The 18,729-nt window shown below is 35.3% G+C and overlaps 3 protein-coding genes across 11 annotated transcripts; 1 reads left to right on the top strand and 2 right to left on the bottom strand.

The window, feature by feature from the left end:
• Window positions 1–257: 257 nt before the first annotated feature.
• On the bottom strand, window positions 258–6,971 carry LOC124184602 (ras GTPase-activating protein 1). The gene is made up of 15 exons (XM_046574489.1): window positions 6,746–6,971; window positions 6,155–6,336; window positions 5,709–5,890; window positions 5,100–5,497; window positions 4,793–4,938; window positions 4,378–4,711; window positions 3,961–4,304; window positions 3,647–3,838; window positions 3,423–3,572; window positions 2,998–3,046; window positions 2,606–2,824; window positions 2,254–2,486; window positions 2,014–2,155; window positions 1,779–1,922; window positions 258–1,690 (listed from the first exon to the last, which is right to left on the bottom strand). The coding sequence occupies exons 1-15, from the start codon at window positions 6,791–6,793 to the stop codon at window positions 1,613–1,615; spliced, it is 2,841 nt and encodes a 946-aa protein (XP_046430445.1). The 5' UTR covers window positions 6,794–6,971; the 3' UTR covers window positions 258–1,612.
• Window positions 6,972–11,127: 4,156 nt separating this feature from the next.
• Window positions 11,128–13,526, top strand: LOC124184279. Of its 4 annotated transcripts, none has more exons than XM_046573815.1 (3): window positions 11,128–11,484; window positions 11,780–12,381; window positions 12,546–12,638. In XM_046573815.1, the coding sequence occupies exons 1-2, from the start codon at window positions 11,409–11,411 to the stop codon at window positions 12,376–12,378; spliced, it is 675 nt and encodes a 224-aa protein (XP_046429771.1). In that variant the 5' UTR covers window positions 11,128–11,408; the 3' UTR covers window positions 12,379–12,381; window positions 12,546–12,638. The 4 variants fall into 4 exon arrangements, with proteins under 4 accessions (XP_046429771.1, XP_046429768.1, XP_046429769.1 ...); XM_046573812.1 differs by having other exon boundaries at window positions 11,136–11,484; window positions 11,780–12,374; window positions 12,546–13,526; XM_046573813.1 differs by having other exon boundaries at window positions 11,143–11,480; window positions 11,780–12,374; window positions 12,546–13,526.
• On the bottom strand, window positions 12,738–18,676 carry LOC124184277. 6 transcript variants are annotated; one of them, XM_046573805.1, is made up of 5 exons: window positions 18,587–18,662; window positions 17,266–17,612; window positions 16,316–16,603; window positions 15,821–16,100; window positions 12,738–15,726 (listed from the first exon to the last, which is right to left on the bottom strand). In XM_046573805.1, exons 3-5 carry the CDS (start codon window positions 16,534–16,536, stop codon window positions 15,229–15,231), a joined length of 999 nt encoding a protein of 332 aa, XP_046429761.1. In that variant the 5' UTR covers window positions 16,537–16,603; window positions 17,266–17,612; window positions 18,587–18,662; the 3' UTR covers window positions 12,738–15,228. The 6 variants fall into 6 exon arrangements, with proteins under 6 accessions (XP_046429761.1, XP_046429764.1, XP_046429763.1 ...); XM_046573808.1 differs by lacking the exon at window positions 17,266–17,612 and having other exon boundaries at window positions 16,316–16,510; window positions 18,587–18,676; XM_046573807.1 differs by lacking the exon at window positions 18,587–18,662 and having other exon boundaries at window positions 16,316–16,510; window positions 17,266–18,558.
• Between the last annotated feature and the right edge of the window lie 53 nt (window positions 18,677–18,729).

The raw sequence follows: 18,729 nt of genomic DNA, 5'->3' as shown, positions 1-18,729 counted from the left end.
ATGTAATCGTACAATTTAAAATTATATTCATACGCATAAAATCACACAATTTTCGCAGTAATGTTTTACGCACTATAGCAATGTTGAAATAAATTGTTAGTATAATTCATTTATATACGAAGTGCTACTCATATATGGTACAATTTTTTAACTAATTTTTATGTGAGTGAATATTAAATAGTGATGTATACATTGGAAAATGGTTGCAATTATCCATATGGTTTTGAATATTATCACACATGTTTTTTCTACTTCGATTTATGATTTCTAAGGCTTTGACCCACACAAATATTGGGTTCATCCTAGCATAGATAGTGTGATCATCCATCGCTTACGAAAGCTTAATCATAATTGAAAAGAAGAAGAAAAAATATCTTTGGTTGTAAAATTATTTAACAAAATAAGATACTGCCATCTTGGTCAAACGTGTAAGGGATGCTCAATTTCAATCGACAAAAGTGATAAAAAAAATTTTAAGATTGCGAAATCGAAATGAAAAACGTTGCAATACATTGAAATTATTTGCGGAAAAATATCTAGTAGAGCTCTAGGATAATTCTGTTAAACTATGTATGTGAAATATAGGAGGATAATCGGGTCTTTCGTCGTTTTCATAAAATTCAATTTGATATATAATAATTTCAAATGTACAATTGTTTGCCATCAGAGTTTTGGTAGAATTAGATTAAAATACTAATTGTGGATGGGTTGGAAGGCAAATAACTGTATTCTACTTTCTCAGTTTGTAATCAAAAACTTATGTAGAACATGCACAAATTGAGGTATAAGATTTCTCTTGGAGTTTGTCAAACAAAGAACTGTTTAGGATTTGTATTGTATCGAGAAAAATAAATTTTTTAATTGATATAATGTATATTACTAGATTCATATGTAATTATAACCTACTGCCTCTAAATCTGTGTATTATGAAAATATACTATGAAGGAACTAATTGCAAATTAATAGAGTGAGGCACATGACAAGCGAGACGCTTGGAAATTCTGAACTTATTGACATTACTTTACCGAGTAGCGTAATTATCCTTTGCTGAGTTACTATAATTTTCCAAATAAACGACATTGACACAGCCGTTGTGTCATAGGTATCATTTGTGATATTTTTTTGAACAGAGAACCAGAAATACGAGACGTAACGTATTTATTTATTTTTATAAAATAGATACTTGTTACAATGGGCGTTCACGGATACAAAAAAAAAAAAATGGTTTTTTTCTCAATTGCTATTTGCAAACTGCAAAATGTTAAATGTATGAGATGTGGTATAATAAGGACTAAAAGGAATTTATACACTTTTCATTCATTTATTTCTCATGCTTTTATTTTAGAGCACCTAATTGAATATAAAATTGTTGTATGCCTACATGATTTTTTTATTTTAATTTTATCGCATGATTATCACTATATGTATAAACTATATTCTAAATATATGAAATATTAGATGTAGGCTTGTGTATATAATAATATATGGCACGTCAGTCTGTTACTTTTAATTACTTACGTCTAAATATTAAATACTATCGTAGATTACTTATCGTCGTTAGTTATTAATTATTATTATTTTTGTTTTGTGTTTGGCATCGAGGATTTTAACACTACCTTATCATTTCCATGTACTTTTGCTTATGTTTACTCAGCATGTCCGTTACAGTTACCAACTGTTTTATAGTTGGCTGAAATGACAAATATCAAGCGATAAGTATAATGCTACAAATCACAGATGTCCGATAGATATAAGATGGTTCCTTAATGTATAATCACCTGTGATTTAGCAAGACCTTGCAACTCCTTCAGATGGGAAACACAAATATGGTGCAATGTAGCAAGATCTCTGGCAGTATCCGACGCACACGTGGTCTTCCCTCTGAGATCAGCACCTTCAGAGTCTGGCTTTTCAATTACATTCTAAATATAAATGTTGAGAAAAATCAGTTACCAGAGCTCGTATCATTGACACTGTAGTAAAAAATATACTTCAAATAACGTCCGTTCTTACCGATACTTGATCAAGGAAAACAACCATCCTCTCTTTATTCTTGAGAATAAACGGGTTCACTACTTCCATATAAGGTTCCTTTCCACCAAATTCGACAAGATTGGCCAAGTTTTGTAAACATTTCGCGACCATTACCAAGGAGCTAGATAAAAAATATTTAATCACAGTTTAAGAGGGAGTGAAAAACAGTCTAAATACACACTGTCTCATTAAAGTGCTTAGGTAAGGTTCTTCTAATACCGAGCTGCTGCAGGTGGTGGCGGCTCTGCTATCAAGTTGAATGATCTAGGATTCAAAATTGCTGGGCACAGGAGACGTAAGAATATAAAGCCACTAACAACTCTTGTTCGTACTAATCTTTCGTGAGGCCATTTAGAAACCACAGCTCGTTGTAAGCAACCACATATGTATCTTAATGTCTTTGGACAGTCGTCTGGACTCATGAATATACTCAGTGTAACTTCATCCAAAATCTGCACATATAATTTTTTTTTGATTCTGTTCCACAAAGAATGACATACCAAAATGATCACATCAGTGATCTAATATACAACAATTCACTTCATGTAATGAATTAACCATATGTACACACTTGTAACAAAAACTCTGCATTGCTGCATGCGTCTTCAGGGGAATCCATTTTAGTGGGATTCAGTTCACAGCTCTGCTTACTTTCAATCAATTTTACGATAGTATCTCGCAGGGCAGCTTTTAGAAATGAAGTACAAACTGACTTCATGTACAAGTCCATAAGAGTTGTTGTGAGGCTTGCTGCTCTGAACAACGTTGGGGTTTCATCTTCTTTATCTACCTGTGAAAAATGGCACCAGACTTATTAGAACGTGCTTTCAATACGAAATATGAGTGAAACGGTATGCATTATACTCCGCATGCAAGGACTCTCATTTTTCCTTAATTGTTTCATTGAGTGATTCTTCAATTTTTTTAATATCCACTGAAATACTATTCAAACCTATTACTCACTTCTGCCTGGTTCAGGGACCGAAGAAGGTCGGCCTCTTTTCGTTCATGTCTGTAAAAATGGGAAGTTTTTTTGTAGGTGAATACAATTTTTATTTCAGCAGTCCTGCAATCTTACAAGCAAACTCATTTCTTTTTTAAAACAATTACAAGTCTTGATTTATTTCCAATCAGGGGTGGGTCAATAGTGTTCGAATTGAATCGAATATGCGAATAGTTCCAATAGATCAAATAATTTAAATGGTTCGAATAAGATCAGTACAGTCGAACTGAAAATTAAATTATTAGAAACATTTGAGTTACTTGAAGTTTCAAATTATTCGTGATTTTGAATTATTCGCACACTCCTATTTCCTGTGCAAACATCCCGGTTTTATCATTAGTGTAATTTCATGATAAAAATTAAATTTAACGATCTTTTACTGCACCTGAATATTCTAAGTAGACTATTGGCCAAAGGTATTCGATCCAAGTGACACACATCAGCTAAAGCTCGCACAACATGTAATTCCGGATCCAGTAGCAACTGCTGTAGAGGACTGTATTCTTCTGGTGGCATTGCCAAGTCATGTCTGTATCTGTGAAATTAGTTCATCTTGAGTCTATGGTCACGGGTTTAAGTAAATGTTTCAATTTCTGAGTTCAAACTTACCTCAAGCGTAAACGTAGAGCACCCCATTCGCCGATTGGGGTAACTCCCGACAAGGTATACCATTCTTCCATTTCTTCTCCATTAGCGAGGCTAGTCAATTCTACTGTCAATTCTGCTACTTCCGTGTCCTTACTCCTCTTTCCTTTGTTGTACAACGTCAACGTAAAAGATACGACATCAGGTGGCACATCCCTGTAAAATATTAGTTTTTAATTTACGCCTCTCACTTACTAATGTGATGTCGCAAACCGATCCAAGTATGTTTCTTATTCAACGTTGGAAGTTAAACACGTAAAGACAATTGGTGCACTCACTCAAGGATGAACTCTTCATCCCACAACGGACTTGCGCCAGTCTTTACTTTTGTTCGTGCAACTTTTACGTTGTTGAGAGCGACTATAATGAATGGATTTGGCACCAATTTGTAAGGTAGCCTGTGTGCATCTAAAATATGTAAATGCAAGGAACGCAATTCTCGTAAGCGGGCTACTTTCGGTGCTCGCGTTAGTTGAGAAACACACAACGGCTTCAATGCGTTTACCCAATCAAGAGAATTTTCGGAATTCTGTGCTGCCAAATATGTTATAGTCGATAAACAAGGCAAAGCTCTTTCCACTAATTGAAAGCAATGTGGTCGATCAAATACACTTTCGTGAACCTGGAAATTATCATGTCATCAGTGGTTTGTCATGTTCTTACAATTATACTCAAGTTTGATGTGTAATATTTACCTGGTACAAATAAGCACAGCTTAAATCAATTAGACCTTTTGGTTTTGTTCTTTTAGGGTTGTCATATAAATATAGATGTGTGTCTGTCGCATCTACTTGCAGTACAAAATACAGTGCCTTCCATTTTTTATTTTTTTCCGACTTCTTCTCCAAATAACCATGCATTTTAATTCCCTTGTTTTTCTTAACTCCAGATTGCTCGCGGCATTCACGAAGAGTTGCATAAATTTTTTCCGCATGTTGCACTTCTGTATTGACTCGGACACTGCCATCTGGTTCTGTGACCATAGCTTGCACCAAAGTGTGACCTTCAACGATTTGTTCTTTTCGGTACCTGAAAAATAAATATTAAAGTTTATTACTCAAAAACTTGCATGCTCACTTCAATTATTTTTTTAAAAGTAAGGACATTCACCTATTTATTACAGCATCGAGACATTCAAAGGTTCTGCCACCCATTAAATATCTGACCCCTTTCTTTTCAATCCTAAACCTTTGTATCTGGTTATTTATATGGAAAAACAAAGAGTAATCTCCAGGACTGTTATCCGAGGGTCTGACCTGTGTAATAAAAATTTTCTAGTCGATTATTGTTAATTACAATGATATTGGAAATTGTAGAAAAAAAAAGAAACCAACAGCTGTCCATGATGAAAAATTTACATTAGATCATCGAGCATCTATCACAAATGTTTACTACAAGTTTGAACATAATAACTTACTAGAAAACTTCCCGGCCCTGCTTTCACCAACATATCAACGGCTTCACTCTTAGTAACGTTTGGATGGAACCAGGAAAATACGGTATTTGGATCAATCGAATCATCTAAATCCTCGACCAATTCTCGGAATATCAATCCTTGTTCACCGGTCCGATGAGCAGTAACCCACAGCCATCCATCACCCATATCATTGTGTACAAAGAATATGTCACCCTTCTGGAAACTCAGTTCATCTGTGTCTGGCATTTTTGTATATGGCAGTATTGCAACTATTCTTTTTTTGTCATTAACGGGCTCAGGTGGAGGCGTTGGATGTATTAAACGCTCTCGCTTTAATAGATCCGAGCAATGTGTATAGTATGCAACTAAATCGGACAAGCTGTTGAACTGGCGACCACCTGAAATAATTGTTAGGCGGACAGATTATTAAACGGAATTAGTTGGAAACCGACCGATACTTGAATTTACGTGATGCAATATATAGCAAAATACTTTTAGTATTAGGTATAAATACACATTGAGGTCCTTTTCATATGAAATGTGAGAATAACAAAAAAGTAATCGGGTCGACAAGCTTCCAATAAAATGACATTGAATTGCACAACGCACCGATGTAGTAGTCTCCACATACTGCTGTAATTCGGAAATGATTTATGCCAGTACGCCCCAAATAGGACAATACATAACTTCCGGGTTTTCTTTCACTTTCTCGCACCAAATAGCTTCCCATTTTTGCGGCACCTCGTAGTCTCTCTTCTGCGGTAAACCTATCCAATTGTCCGTGGTACCACCTAATACCATGTGATTGAATTTGCATATGAATTTACGAAAAATATATCATATACGTTATAATTATCAGTCATCAGGCTATATCACATCAGGCAAAGCAAAAAAAAAATTTTAATTCAATTACTATTTGCTGATAATTTGCGAAAATTCCTCTCAAAGTAACTTTTGAGTTAAGGAAAAACATACCTTCTGTTGGCTATCAATATGGATAAAATAACTGATTGATAGGAAAATTCCGAGCTTCTGATAATAATTTATAAGCTTACTGGTTTTCTGGGGGAGCAGTCAACAGTGTTGTATTGGCACTATCAGGTTCTTCTGTATCCTGGAGATCGTCTGGTATGTTTTCCAAGAAAGGATCAAATTCGTTTTCCACATTTAATGACTCAATCGGACCTCCATCTTCGCTTCCTGTACTAGGTGATCCCCCTTTGCTATTGTGTTCAACCTAAACAAGCCAGTTCCGAGTTAATTTTGAGAGTATCACTACTGCAACTCCATGAATATTTAGCAACAATTATGATAGTAATACGACAAAGGAAATCAGCATATGACTTGCATACTGTCAGAATGAAGCTATGACATGTGACATTAGTTCATTTATAGTGTGTACATTGTAAATAATTAACGGATAAATTTCGGAGAGAACGGGTAATTGTGCTGAAAGTAATAGGGAAGTCGTTCTGTGTAAAAGATGAAGACGGCAGATAAGTTCGAGCCGGAAAACCTTCATATAATCAGAACATGACGTGTTTAAGGATAAGAGTCACAACATTTCAGCAAAGTAATAGTATTACTTATTGTTTGTGACAATCAAATAATCTGACATGTGTCTACAATAATAATCGGCTTTTTACCTTTGCACTGTTGGATACGCTTGGGCCACCTCGCACAAATTCCGCCATTCCTAACTCACATATAAAGTTACTACAATGGTAATTGAATACAATTGATGTCACTACCGAAAACTACATACAATTATGCGAGAATTTTACACTGTTATTAAAGGAATATTGATATTTTTATATATATAAAATGTATTGACGTTTCCCGACGGCCATTTTGTTATCGCATGGCACCCATCAACTAGGAAGTTTGTAGACGCGGACGAAATGTGGATAAACTGGATGAATCGGTGGGCGACAACAACGAACAGTGAGTTTGTTTATAAAAGAGAGAGCGTGAGTGAGGGAGAGGGGGGAAGAACAGCTAGGCAGGCACATGCAGCTACCACCACTTCATGGGAAGAGCAACACAGAGTGCGGGAGAATTAATATCTTCTATCCTTCACAGAACTGATTTAATTTTCTTCTCAGCGTCGTGAGGCATCAGTCATTTCCGAGCGGTCGGAGTGGACTGACATGTTCTTATCGTTAGTATCAGTTCAACATTCAGACCGCGTTGTTCGTTCAGTGTACTTACATCATACTCATCTGTGAATAACGCACGAAGAGCAGCGTGTAGCCTGAAGAAAAACCGAGTTACTGAAATAAAAACATCCTAGGAATGTTGAAGGTGAATTTCGTGTCTCCAGTTTCCATTGTTTTGAGTAACTTCAGATTTCAGTGATCTCTATTTTGGTCTCTGTGCGTTGTGTATCAATTTTATTATTTTTTTAGCTGACTTTCGGTATATGCGCAGTTGCATTGTTAAAAAGTTTATTCAGTCGGTTCAAACGGACAGCTGCAGCACAAAATGTGAGTGTTGAATCGGTGTTATTGCGGTGCGGAATTTTGGAGTATAAGGGATTAATGAAGATTTGCATTAGATGAAAAGTGCGTCGCTTCACCAATAAACCTGAGATACTACAAGAATTACTACATGTAAAAATGTGGAGCAGCGTAGAGTCGAGGTAACAATACTTATTTTAATTATTAATTGATAATTCAAGGTGGTGCATTTAAAGCTGAACTTTTGTTCTTGCATAACATGCAATGCATAAATATGTAACTAGACAACAGTAATAATTAATTTGAAAACTGAAAATCCAATTTGGTAAAATTAATCCAAGTGTTCTGTTCTGTTTTTCACAGATTTAACCAAAGACTTCCAAGTAACTTTTCCATATCTCTGCAACGTTGGTGAGTTTGCACGTGTTAGGTTATGGGTATTTCCCCGGGATTCCTCTGTCACGTGGCGTGGCGGTAACGATTGTTACGAAAATCTTCGATTTCTTGGCTGTATGGATAGGCTCATTCACGATCACAACGTGCTTGACTTTCAGTAAATTTGCACGTTGCTAAAAGTGGAATGAGCACCGCGACAGGTAACCATCGCTCACTCGGCACTCGCGAGATCGAATTGTGTTTCGTAATTGATGTAATAATCCACTTTTGAATTTACCGATGGTGTCGTTGAAGTGGTGATTTCACCTGAGGTTTGAACGTATTCAATTATCAACATTATTGTTAAGTCGATAAAATTCCGAAGTCTGGCATAACGTAACGTAATCAAAATGCATCTTATGTTATATATGATGTTCAATCTTAACAGCCAACAAGTATTGATCAACTGCAAGCATAGCTCGCTTAGAAAATTGCTAATTGGCATACAGGATGTTTTTAATCAATTTTACAAAAGGTTAATGTACCGATAGTTTGCCAACATTTGCTAAAATAATACATACAATATTAGGGTTGGCAGGAACAACCGCGATACTGTATTCTGAGTAGGCAGACTATGGTACAAAAACATTTTGCTCAAAACAGGTAACCATCGAAAATGTGAGTCAGTGACCACGGCGCAAATGATGAAGATTGATGTGTGTTGGAAAAAATGGAGAATCGTTTAGATCGAATATAGGTAACCGGGTAGGTAGGTGGACGTTTTGAGATCCGTCGCGGGGTTTATGCATGTGTGTGTGTCTCTCTTTTCCGTTGGGTGGCATCGTTGGGAAACAGGCGAGGGTTGGAAGGTCGCTATTTACCGTGATGTTACTAACTTTTGTAATCCACAGCGTCAAACGATCACAGAAATTTTTTTCCCAAAAGACTCCGTATTCGAGTTTCGCAACCATGTGTAAGCATTTGAATATTAACAAGATTGAATTTTCCACTTCTTGTGACTCTGCAACCATTTTTCAGTCGTTATGCAATTCAATTATTTAGTCATTACCGATCGTTATTCCATTCAATTGATCTCTGTGATCGTCTGAATGGGCAAAACGCATCTCTGGACCATCTATCGCGTTCCGTGGTACGCTAGATGAGGAGAGATGCTGAGCTCGAAGACTTCGCGTCGAAGAGGACCGCCGACCGTCACGCCACAAAATAATGCATGCCCTTCAACCTCCCTCCTCATTTCAATTCGATTTGTAATCTGAGAACAACAATCCGCATAACAGTGTATCTGATATCTAAAAGATGTAGATGTGGATTGGGTTTCTACAGAATTTTTAGGACAAGTCCCACATACTAAGAATTTTTTGACATTTCAATCTGTCGCGCCTTGTTGCGCATAGATTAATCACGAGAATTGGACGCAGCTTCATGCGCGTAAATTAATAACGGGAATCGGACACGTTTTTTTGCGCATCGATTTTGCATACAGTACATAAAAGAGTTACGCACTCTCAATGTGCTGATTTTTCAGCTCTTCGGTCAATTTTTTGACGAATAATAAAGTTTTCAAGTTCCACGGCGCCTTTTGCGCGTGGACTTGATACCTTTCAGTTATGAGAGTAAGCACCGGAATTTGAAAACCGGCGCTCAACGCGCAGGAACAAAAATCTTTGTAGTGTATACTGATAGTGGAGAATCTTGACGTAAGTATTTATGAAATATATCTGAAATTTACAGAAATATTCGTTCACTGATCGTATTATTTTCTGTTTCAGGTCAACAAAATCAATTTTTTAACAAATGCACTGATAACTATGCAATGTTCAGTTGGAAAAGATATTCACTGTAATAACTCAAAGCAGAAAGAGACGTCGATTTAAATCATGTAGAATGTTTTTCATTCATCAATACAATTAATAATCGAAAGCAACGAATATTAAAGTTAATATCATGTTGGACTCGACCCATTTTTTGCCAGTGTTTGAACTAATGTGATTGTGCTAACCATACCTTCGTCTGTTTCAGCTAATCAAACCTTTTGTCTGCTTCAGCTAATCAAACTTTTTGTCTCTTTCAGCTAATCAAACCTTTTGTCTGTTTCAGCTAATCAAACCCCTTGCTTGTTTCAGTAAATTAATTTGTCTCTTTCTCGTTAATTATATATTTTTTCTCATCTAAGCTTGGTATATTTCTGTCTGTATCGACATATCTCACTAATTACATTTTCATCTGTTCCAGGTAACCGAATTTTATTGACTATACTGCAAGATATGTACATTGATTGAAGATACATATTATTATCTTCAGTTAATGATACAAGTTAAGTATTAAAAATATGTAGAGAAATATACATAAGGTATGCATAGGAAAAACTGTATATTTCGATTCTTGGATTAACTTCTTCGACTATGTCTCGCATCCTTTGCATCAAGAAAAGGTTTTTAACTCTGTTAACAGCAGGTGCATGTTTATTGTGCATCTATTTAGATGACATAATTTTTGTTGATTCGATGGAGATAGATTGACATTGCCAAATGAGGCCCAAATGAATTTGCGTACTTTAAAAGTATACGGTGTCTATACGGAGTTATATTAAAATTTCAGTCTGTCCCCATTCGTCATTCGATAGGCATAATAATTTTCGACCCTGTATTATCTGGGTACGGGCGGTGAGCGATAGTAATATCATTTCGTGTCGTTTCTACTTGCCGACATCTTACCGGATTGAGTACGTGTGTAAGGAAGAATGCAGAAGGCGCTTCTTGACGATGAATTTAAGTCTACCATTTTCTATCACGAAAAGCCCCATAAAGCTAGCAGTCTTTATGTATCTTCAGTCAATGCCTCGTTTGTATTATTGCTTTCCACGCCTGGCCGCAGCTCCTCACTCTTTCTAGTGAACAATATATTGATGCATTTTGATTTGTTACCCAATGACCATTTAATAACAGTTTCTTATGGCTCGAGGAGATCAATTGTGTAATTTCACTCTTCGTATTTCCCACCATCAAAGCATTCTGATTAGTTTGCAAAGCTTAATCGACCAATCAAAATGCTTGGATGGTGGGAAATGTGAAAAGTGAAATTACAGATTGGATCCCTGGGTCCTTCAGGACTACCAAGGCCCACTTACCTGGTAACAAAAAATTTACCCAATGATAAGCGTCTTTAAATTTTTCCGTCACACCTGAAACTTCCGAAATAACGTCTAACTTCGTATATTATGAATGTGATTCATGATCGCGATAGCTATTTTTTCATGGTTAAAGTTTGCCGCCAAATACGCTCGATAGCATTTATATCTGGGCATTTATTATACTTATACCTACTTACAATTACTTGATTTTAATTTTGAAACACGTCGATGTTTACGTTATTTGATGCGTACCGTGATAACTTTACCGTGAGTGCAGTTATTATGTTTTACAATAATTGTTAACATACTTCACTTTGTACTGTTATGAAAATAGTATTCATCACACCTGGCGAATCAAACCGTGGACACAATATTCGAGAGTTCAACACAATCATTGTAGGTATACATTATCGTTTTAATATGTTCTCGCTATTACGAGATAGTTTTGCCCTTTCATTAGCCGTACGAAATTATTTTTGAAGTGCAAGACATCGATTTGCCTATATCTTTACAGTTTTTCTAAAGAACAGTTTGGCAGTTTGACGGTACTTACTATTCAATATTCCCAAAGAGTTTTAGGTTATTTATTTGCAATCTTGTACTGCAACGATGATCAGGCACTAGCGTATCAAATATAGTAAACATTTGGCATTCAAGTTTCTCATAGTCATAATTTATATTGTTTTCGGTTACAGTTGTATTATACAACAGCACAATGGATATTACAGCTCCTACTGAAGTTGAGGACGATATGTCTGAATCTTGGTTAGATCTTCTTAATGAAGAGGAGGATGCTCTTCTGAATGAAGCTGTTAGTCACACAATCAGACAATTGAGTGCCGAGATTCGATCAAACAGTACAAAACCGTGTGTTGCTGAAAAGCCAACCAACAATACTTGCAACGATAATGAGACTGCTAAACCGGATGTGAACTGTTTGAGGATAAATGATGAGCCAAAAAGTAGTTTTGCTGATGTGTTACTTTGTAGAAATAAAATGATAGATATTGATGCCAAAGGTAACGCAGACCAAGCATTAAACAAAGTAGAAGAAGATAACTCGCCGACCTTAGGCAAGAGGCCTAGAGAAGATAGCCACAATTCTTTACCAGCAAAAATATCCCGAAATAGACATAACAGCAGTTCGAGCTCAAGTACAAATTCGTCAAATACCAGCAAAAGGAAAATTGAATATGAAACTGATCCCTCGACATTGGCACGAAGGCAAAAGGACATTGATTATGGAAAAAATACAATCGGATATGACAGATATATCCAATCTATACCAAAGTGAGGAGTGTGTTTGTACAATATATAGTTTCCCAAATTTTATGAGTGATTTGAATAACTTAATTGCATGATAAATATTCTATGGACTGACTAAAGCGTTTCAGCATATTTAATGGTTAAAGTACTATCAATATTTTCTTTCCTTTTTCACATCGTATGTTGATATTTCAGAAAAAACCGTGCTAAAGAACATCCGAAAACACCTCCAAAAAACATTAAATGTAGCCGAAGAGGATGGGATGGGATGGTAAAACTATGGCGGCAGCAATTACACGTTTTTGATCCGCCTGATACAAATGATTCCAAAGTGGCTCAAGAAAAAGATGGGTCTACTCAATGATTAGTTTATTTTTTTACTAAAGCTCTCCATTTTTTCTCATTGCCATCATCAATTTGGAATGAGCCGTGAATGGTACATGATACACAAACTGTGATTATGTACAAAACCGTTTTGTACCATCTATGTATTGTAGCTCTTTTTTTGTTTCATTTTCTCAATTACATAAATTGTGCAAAAACATTTTGCCATTTATAGATCCGACTATCTGTATTTTTTATGAGAATTCATTTGTGTTACGAGCTAGTTGTTTAGTAAGTAATAAGACTTTTCTATGCTGCACTGCAATATTGTAAATGTTATAAAAGTAAATTTGTTAGTTTGTATAAACATTACTTAGTTGCATATTATTCTATAAGAAACAGTCAAGTTTATTTAAATCAATCTGAAAAATCTGTAAACGACCAGTGAACCTTATCAGCACAATACCAAATTCACTTAGTATTTTTGCGGGCAGTATTTCATTTAATTCAACTCATGTACTTATTAAAAATCTTATGATGAACGCCAGTGTTTATTGTTATTGAGATATCCACAATGAACCCGGTCTGTGAAAGTGAATCGGTAATTTTGTGTGCATGTTTCAATAATTTTTTTATATTTTGCATAACGTCAACAATTCTAACTACAAAGTTTGTTCTGATACGAAACAAACAGAATGCAGCTCACAATGAGTATAGGTATGATGAATTTATAGGGAATTCGTTTCATTCTGTAGAATGTTCAAAACGAAAAACTTTGACCGTTATTTCTGACCTTGATACTGGGAAATGTGTTCTCAAAAAAAAATAACAGAATAAACATAAATAATAAATGTTCTTAAAAACGTATTTATTTGAACCTTATACTTTCTAAAAAACAACATCCTTCGCTAAACATATGATTTTTCTTATTTTTAATTCAACCTGAGCATGTGGACAACACTTTAGTTATATAAATATTTGTTGCATTGGAAATTACCAATCAGATTATTTGCAAAAACAATTATTCAAAGTCAAGTCGTATACAGGTATAGTATGTGTGACTGCACTCGAATCTTTAGAAGTTTTAAGAGGTTGGCCAACTGTAGAATGCTAATCAGACCAAGACTTGTAGCAGAAGCAAGCACTTGTATAGAGATAACTTGATTAGCACTCACCTTGTTTTATTTCAGACATACTACAGTATTTCTTCATCGATCACAGAAATTTTATACAATTGTCACATAAATTATAGAATTATGGTAAATATCTCACTACAGCGTTTCAGTGTAATTATGAAGTTTATAATAATTTGGACGGTTATATCCGAAGTGCTGCAGATAGATTTCAAGTTTGAGTATTCTCTTTGAATACTGGTGAATAATTTTTTTTTATTACAAAAACCGTATCATTCTGAATTTTAGTTCAAATTTGTACTTGACTAATACATGGAGGTATCCTCCTATCATATTCAGAAAATAATTCATGAAATAAAGTCAGAATCAGAAGTTTACTTGTATTCAGCACGATACGGTAAATTTATGTTTTATCCTTGATTCCAGTATGAAATTGATAGCCTAAACTTGATGGCTCCAGGTCATTTTTCTGAAAGATATCTGAATCTAATTATAACATTATCGTGATTTACATGGAATTGAAAATAACATTCTACATTTTCTATTTAAATTATCTCGAAAAGTTTCAAAAAGGCATTTTCAAAATTAGAAAGAAATTGATGAAGCTGGATATATTCTATTCCATATTCTTACTCTTAATATTGTCCTGAAATATGAATGAGAAATTATGCATTATTTGAATGGCTGTTTGAAAAATTCTTTGCTCGAGTTTGGATAGAGATAGTCTCAATACCAGGTGTTTTAGAAATGTAATTTCTATCTTATTCTATCATATTGTAGTTCAACAGTGTCATATATTTTAATGAATACTATGAAGCAATTTAGGAAAAAATATTCAACACAAAAATCTGAATCTGCGAACACTTTCTTACGTGTTTGACAATTTGATCAGCAATGTTGCAAAGTAGAAGAAAAGCAGCTGTGTTTTGTATTTTATTTGAATAGAAAAATGATCAAATTACTAATGTATCTCGTGTCTCATATTAAGGAAGCCTAAATCTGAAGCAGGCCAATCTTAGACTAGAAATATGAAATTTTAAGGGTGGGAACTACGGGTTTTTCTAATCCTACGACAATTGGTTCTATTAAAATCATATTTAAAATGAACCCTCATCTTCACATCTAACTTTGATCCGTTCGCTCCTGTTTATAAGTACATCAGGTAGAAAAAGGATTTGAAAATAAGTGTGAATGGTACTACGCTTTGCATCAAGTAACTGTACAGACTTTGTATAGTATATGTTACACTACCTACTTAATTAGATAAATAACTATACACACAGCTAGAGTCATCGGATAAATGATATATCTATGATGAATCAGTTACAAATTACTCATTTCACTATTGGTACATTTTTACCCTTTTTCTGGTAAATAGAACCAGTTAGATTTGCCATACTTTTTAAATTCATTGCGAATATTCAATTTTGCCTATTACTAAGTAATTTGAGGATATCATCCAGTTTTTCGTTTGTTTTATAATTTATTGTGTCTATTCTTTGTGCGAGTCTCTCCTCCATCTCTCTCAGCCTATTGTCAACGTACGTTTTGAAGTTGGAATCAAGAATATCTGCAGAATCACCAATACATTCCACATTTTGTTTCCTAGGTGCAGTCGTTCGAGAGTCTTGCCTATGAGGGAAATGTATGTGCGTCGATGAGTCTAAATTGACGCCCATAAAGTTTTGATAAAAGGAATCAAGCTCAGGATTTAAATTCTCTACGGGAGCCTCTGATTTTTCCAAAATCTTCTTTGCCCAATTATTGGACTTTGATGACGATCCGGCTTTACTTTGCAACAATTCACCTATAACGTTGTAATCAAATTCTTGAGACTTTGTACTAGGCTCAGAATCTGTAAGGGAAAGTCGTATTCCATACAACCACATAGCTGTGCTAGGATTCTTCAGTCTGGCAAACTACAAAAATAGACACAATTTATACCAGTGCACACACTTTTCACCATTATGTTTAAAATTTGTTTCAATAATTACAGAATGAATTTAAAGTTACCTTGATGCTAACTTCAGGTGTGGGTGGACTCAGGCATATGTCTGCAAAATACACAGCACTTTGTTCAAATTCATCAATGAATTCCGCATGCGCGGTACTGACGTATTCTCCAAATTGCTTGTATAATTCAATTAGAAATGCCTCCGAGACTATGGCAATCCTCGCTATTTTTTTACCATTATTTAACTTAATATCAATGTTGCATGGCTCCCTTTTATCATGCACGTTTCCTTCCAGTCTTATACATGTTTCCAGTGAAACTACATCTTCTAGTTCTGCTCTGTGCAAATGAAAATGAAAATAGATTTAATCATTGGCGACAAGTTCGTTGTATTTTTCAATTCCCCTTTTTAAATCATAGTCCTCGTTTCACAACACTCTTGTACTCAATTATAAGTTGTTTTCAACTTTTCAAATGCACTGTCAAATGTGTATTGTGTAATGCGTATCCATTTACGCATTTTGTTTGCTAATTTACTACAAAATTTATTTTACCTTCCAGGCGATTCTTTGAAGCTGGTAGTAGAAATTGTATTGTGGAGTAATTTATCGTTGACTATTTTCCAGGTTGAAGTAATATTCAGGTCTCCAGCTTCCAGCTGGCAACACTTGTTTGGAATGCTACCTGGCGGTGATTTCTTTTCAGCACCGCTAACTTCCATTGCATTTACTATGTAACTTGTAAACAAACTGTTGACATAACCGAAGTCAGTCATCAAGCAATTGCATTGAGAGACAGGTTAAATAAACAGTTAATTCTTGTATGTATATTGATATCGGGATCTAAAACACAGTTCTGTTCAGTTATATTTTTTTGGGGGGAATTTGTATTAATCACCTTAAAATGTAAATTTCGCGTAAACTTCTTACGTCACGGTAAAATAGATTAATGATCAATGACGTCCTAACGCTCAATGCAAAAACTGTGTGCGAAATTGACGCGTATCTTAAGACGTCGGTATTTATATCTTATTCGGCCGCTAGACGTATCGGTGACGTAAGATGACTAAAGGATATTTGACATGACTTGACAAATCTTATTTCGAGCTTTCTCTGCATACGCCGTATACGTATGTAATTGATTGACCGCTTCTCTCGACGATGAAATGACGTTGAATTAGACGCCGGTAAACAACCCCGTTTTCAATTCGCTAGTGCTGGTATTGATCAATTATTGATTAGCGGTTTAGTTTAAATTGAAGTAGTTCTCTGCGAATCGAAAAGAATAATCACGATGATGATGAAAAACGGTGCGTACTTAATAGCTTGTAAAATAGGATAGTTGCAAATTGGAACTGTGATTATAAATCGTGTGCTACATGTACAGTACAAATTTATTGCGAATTTACTTTGCAATTTGTAGATAATATCTGCACGGACAACTTAACGTTAGACGATAATTTCTTAAATCGTGTACCGTTGAGTGATAAAGAGACTTAACCTACCAGCTTGTCACCCCATATCACGGAGGATAGCACGATGGTTCTTCTTTTTCCTTTTTTTTACTGTGAGCACGATGGTTACAAAGTCTTATTTCTTCTTGATTATGTCCCGTTAAGGTAAATACCAATGTACTATGTGTTTATTTATTTTTTAATATTTTATACTTTATTCGACAATTCATTTTTATTTGGCTTCAATCACTTCTATCAGTTTTAGTTTTACTTATTTATGATCCATAAGCTTTCAACTGATTCATTTCCGAAAGCACCACGTGGGGTTCAATAAAGATGGGTCCGGCTTGTCGAGACACCATTAAGAGTCAACGTATTAAATACCCCCGGCTACAAAGCTATGACAACTATATCACTAGGTCCATAAAAAAATTCACTTGCATCCATATTTACATCAAGCTTTGGAAAAGTCCAACAGAGGCGCTAGGTCGTAATTAACGTTATATATGACGTGTGTCATCTTCCATGGCGATTCAATACGAATGAGGTAAATTATACTTAACGTTTGGTATCAATTTCGAAATTAGGTAATGCATTTTTATTAAGAATGGATATTTATGCCCTATTAATGCTCAAAGACTGCAATTTGACAAAATACATGCATTTCCTGGCAGGGTTGATAAATCAAATTCTGTGCTTTCTTGTAGATGTATGGAAACCGTATCAAAACATAGCAGCAACGAAAATCTCTCAAAAGTCATACAAAAGACGATGAATAGACATTCCAATATTCAATGTCTAGGAGGAATCCTTAACTTGAAACTTAACTTGGCATCGCATTTTGTATCATTTTTGGCTGTGTGTCGTCTGAGTGATTGGTAATTTTCCAAAATTCGCTGTAAACAACGCCTGTGGTTTTGTGGATCGGCAACCCACAATACACCGATGTGCTTATGATATTAAAAGTCAAGATAATTTACACATCGTTTTTATACCATAATCCTCACATTGATAAAATCATAGCTTGGAAATTACCTACACTAATTCCATGACGGGATTGATATATCGTCACGAACTAAACTTTATCTTAACAAAGTTGCCAGAGATACATTGACTAGACGAAAAATTGATAAGAATTATCAAGATTATTTGGGAATGTAAATATATGAACAAAGCTAGAGATCTCAAATTTCTTGCACAAGATTTTAACTCAATTTCAAGGTGTTCGTAGCTCAAATATGAAACTGCGACAACTTGTTAGATACATTATGTCAACAGCTCTCAGTCAAATTGTTTTAACGCAAGTAAGCGCACATCGCGTAACACCGAATCTCTGATTTTGTAAAAGCAGTTAACGGAAAAACGTACGTACATTTTACCATCCGCAAATCTTGGGAATCGGAATTAGAATATTGGCACAGGGCCGCGCTGACATGTCCGCACCTACGACTCCGATCGAAAGCCGCGAAGGTGGGAAGGCGCCTATTATCCCCCCTGAGGATGAAACCTTCTCCC

Source organism: Neodiprion fabricii, chromosome 6 (assembly GCF_021155785.1).
Source record: "Neodiprion fabricii isolate iyNeoFabr1 chromosome 6, iyNeoFabr1.1, whole genome shotgun sequence".
NCBI classification, from domain to species: domain Eukaryota; kingdom Metazoa; phylum Arthropoda; class Insecta; order Hymenoptera; family Diprionidae; genus Neodiprion; species Neodiprion fabricii.
This window is presented reverse-complemented; position numbering and strand designations above follow the sequence as displayed.

What these genes read in the sequence shown, in the direction of transcription:
- LOC124184279 (XM_046573812.1), top strand. Translation starts at nt 11,409, where the DNA reads ATGAAAATAGTATTCATCACACCTGGCGAATCAAACCGTGGACACAAT. An exon ending in GTTCAACACAATCATTGTAG is followed by an intron (nt 11,485 to 11,779) that starts GTATACATTATC and finishes TTTCGGTTACAG; the next exon opens with TTGTATTATACAACAGCACA. An exon ending in TATATCCAATCTATACCAAA is followed by an intron (nt 12,375 to 12,545) that starts GTGAGGAGTGTG and finishes TTGATATTTCAG; the next exon opens with AAAAAACCGTGCTAAAGAAC.
- LOC124184602 (XM_046574489.1), bottom strand. Translation starts at nt 6,793, where the DNA reads ATGGCGGAATTTGTGCGAGGTGGCCCAAGCGTATCCAACAGTGCAAAG. An exon ending in CAGGGCCGGGAAGTTTTCTA is followed by an intron (nt 4,939 to 5,099) that starts GTAAGTTATTAT and finishes TTTATTACACAG; the next exon opens with GTCAGACCCTCGGATAACAG. An exon ending in AAGGTCTTGCTAAATCACAG is followed by an intron (nt 1,691 to 1,778) that starts GTGATTATACAT and finishes TTGTCATTTCAG; the next exon opens with CCAACTATAAAACAGTTGGT.
- LOC124184277 (XM_046573805.1), bottom strand. Translation starts at nt 16,536, where the DNA reads ATGACTGACTTCGGTTATGTCAACAGTTTGTTTACAAGTTACATAGTA. An exon ending in TTCAAAGAATCGCCTGGAAG is followed by an intron (nt 16,101 to 16,315) that starts GTAAAATAAATT and finishes TCATTTGCACAG; the next exon opens with AGCAGAACTAGAAGATGTAG. An exon ending in CACCTGAAGTTAGCATCAAG is followed by an intron (nt 15,727 to 15,820) that starts GTAACTTTAAAT and finishes CTATTTTTGTAG; the next exon opens with TTTGCCAGACTGAAGAATCC.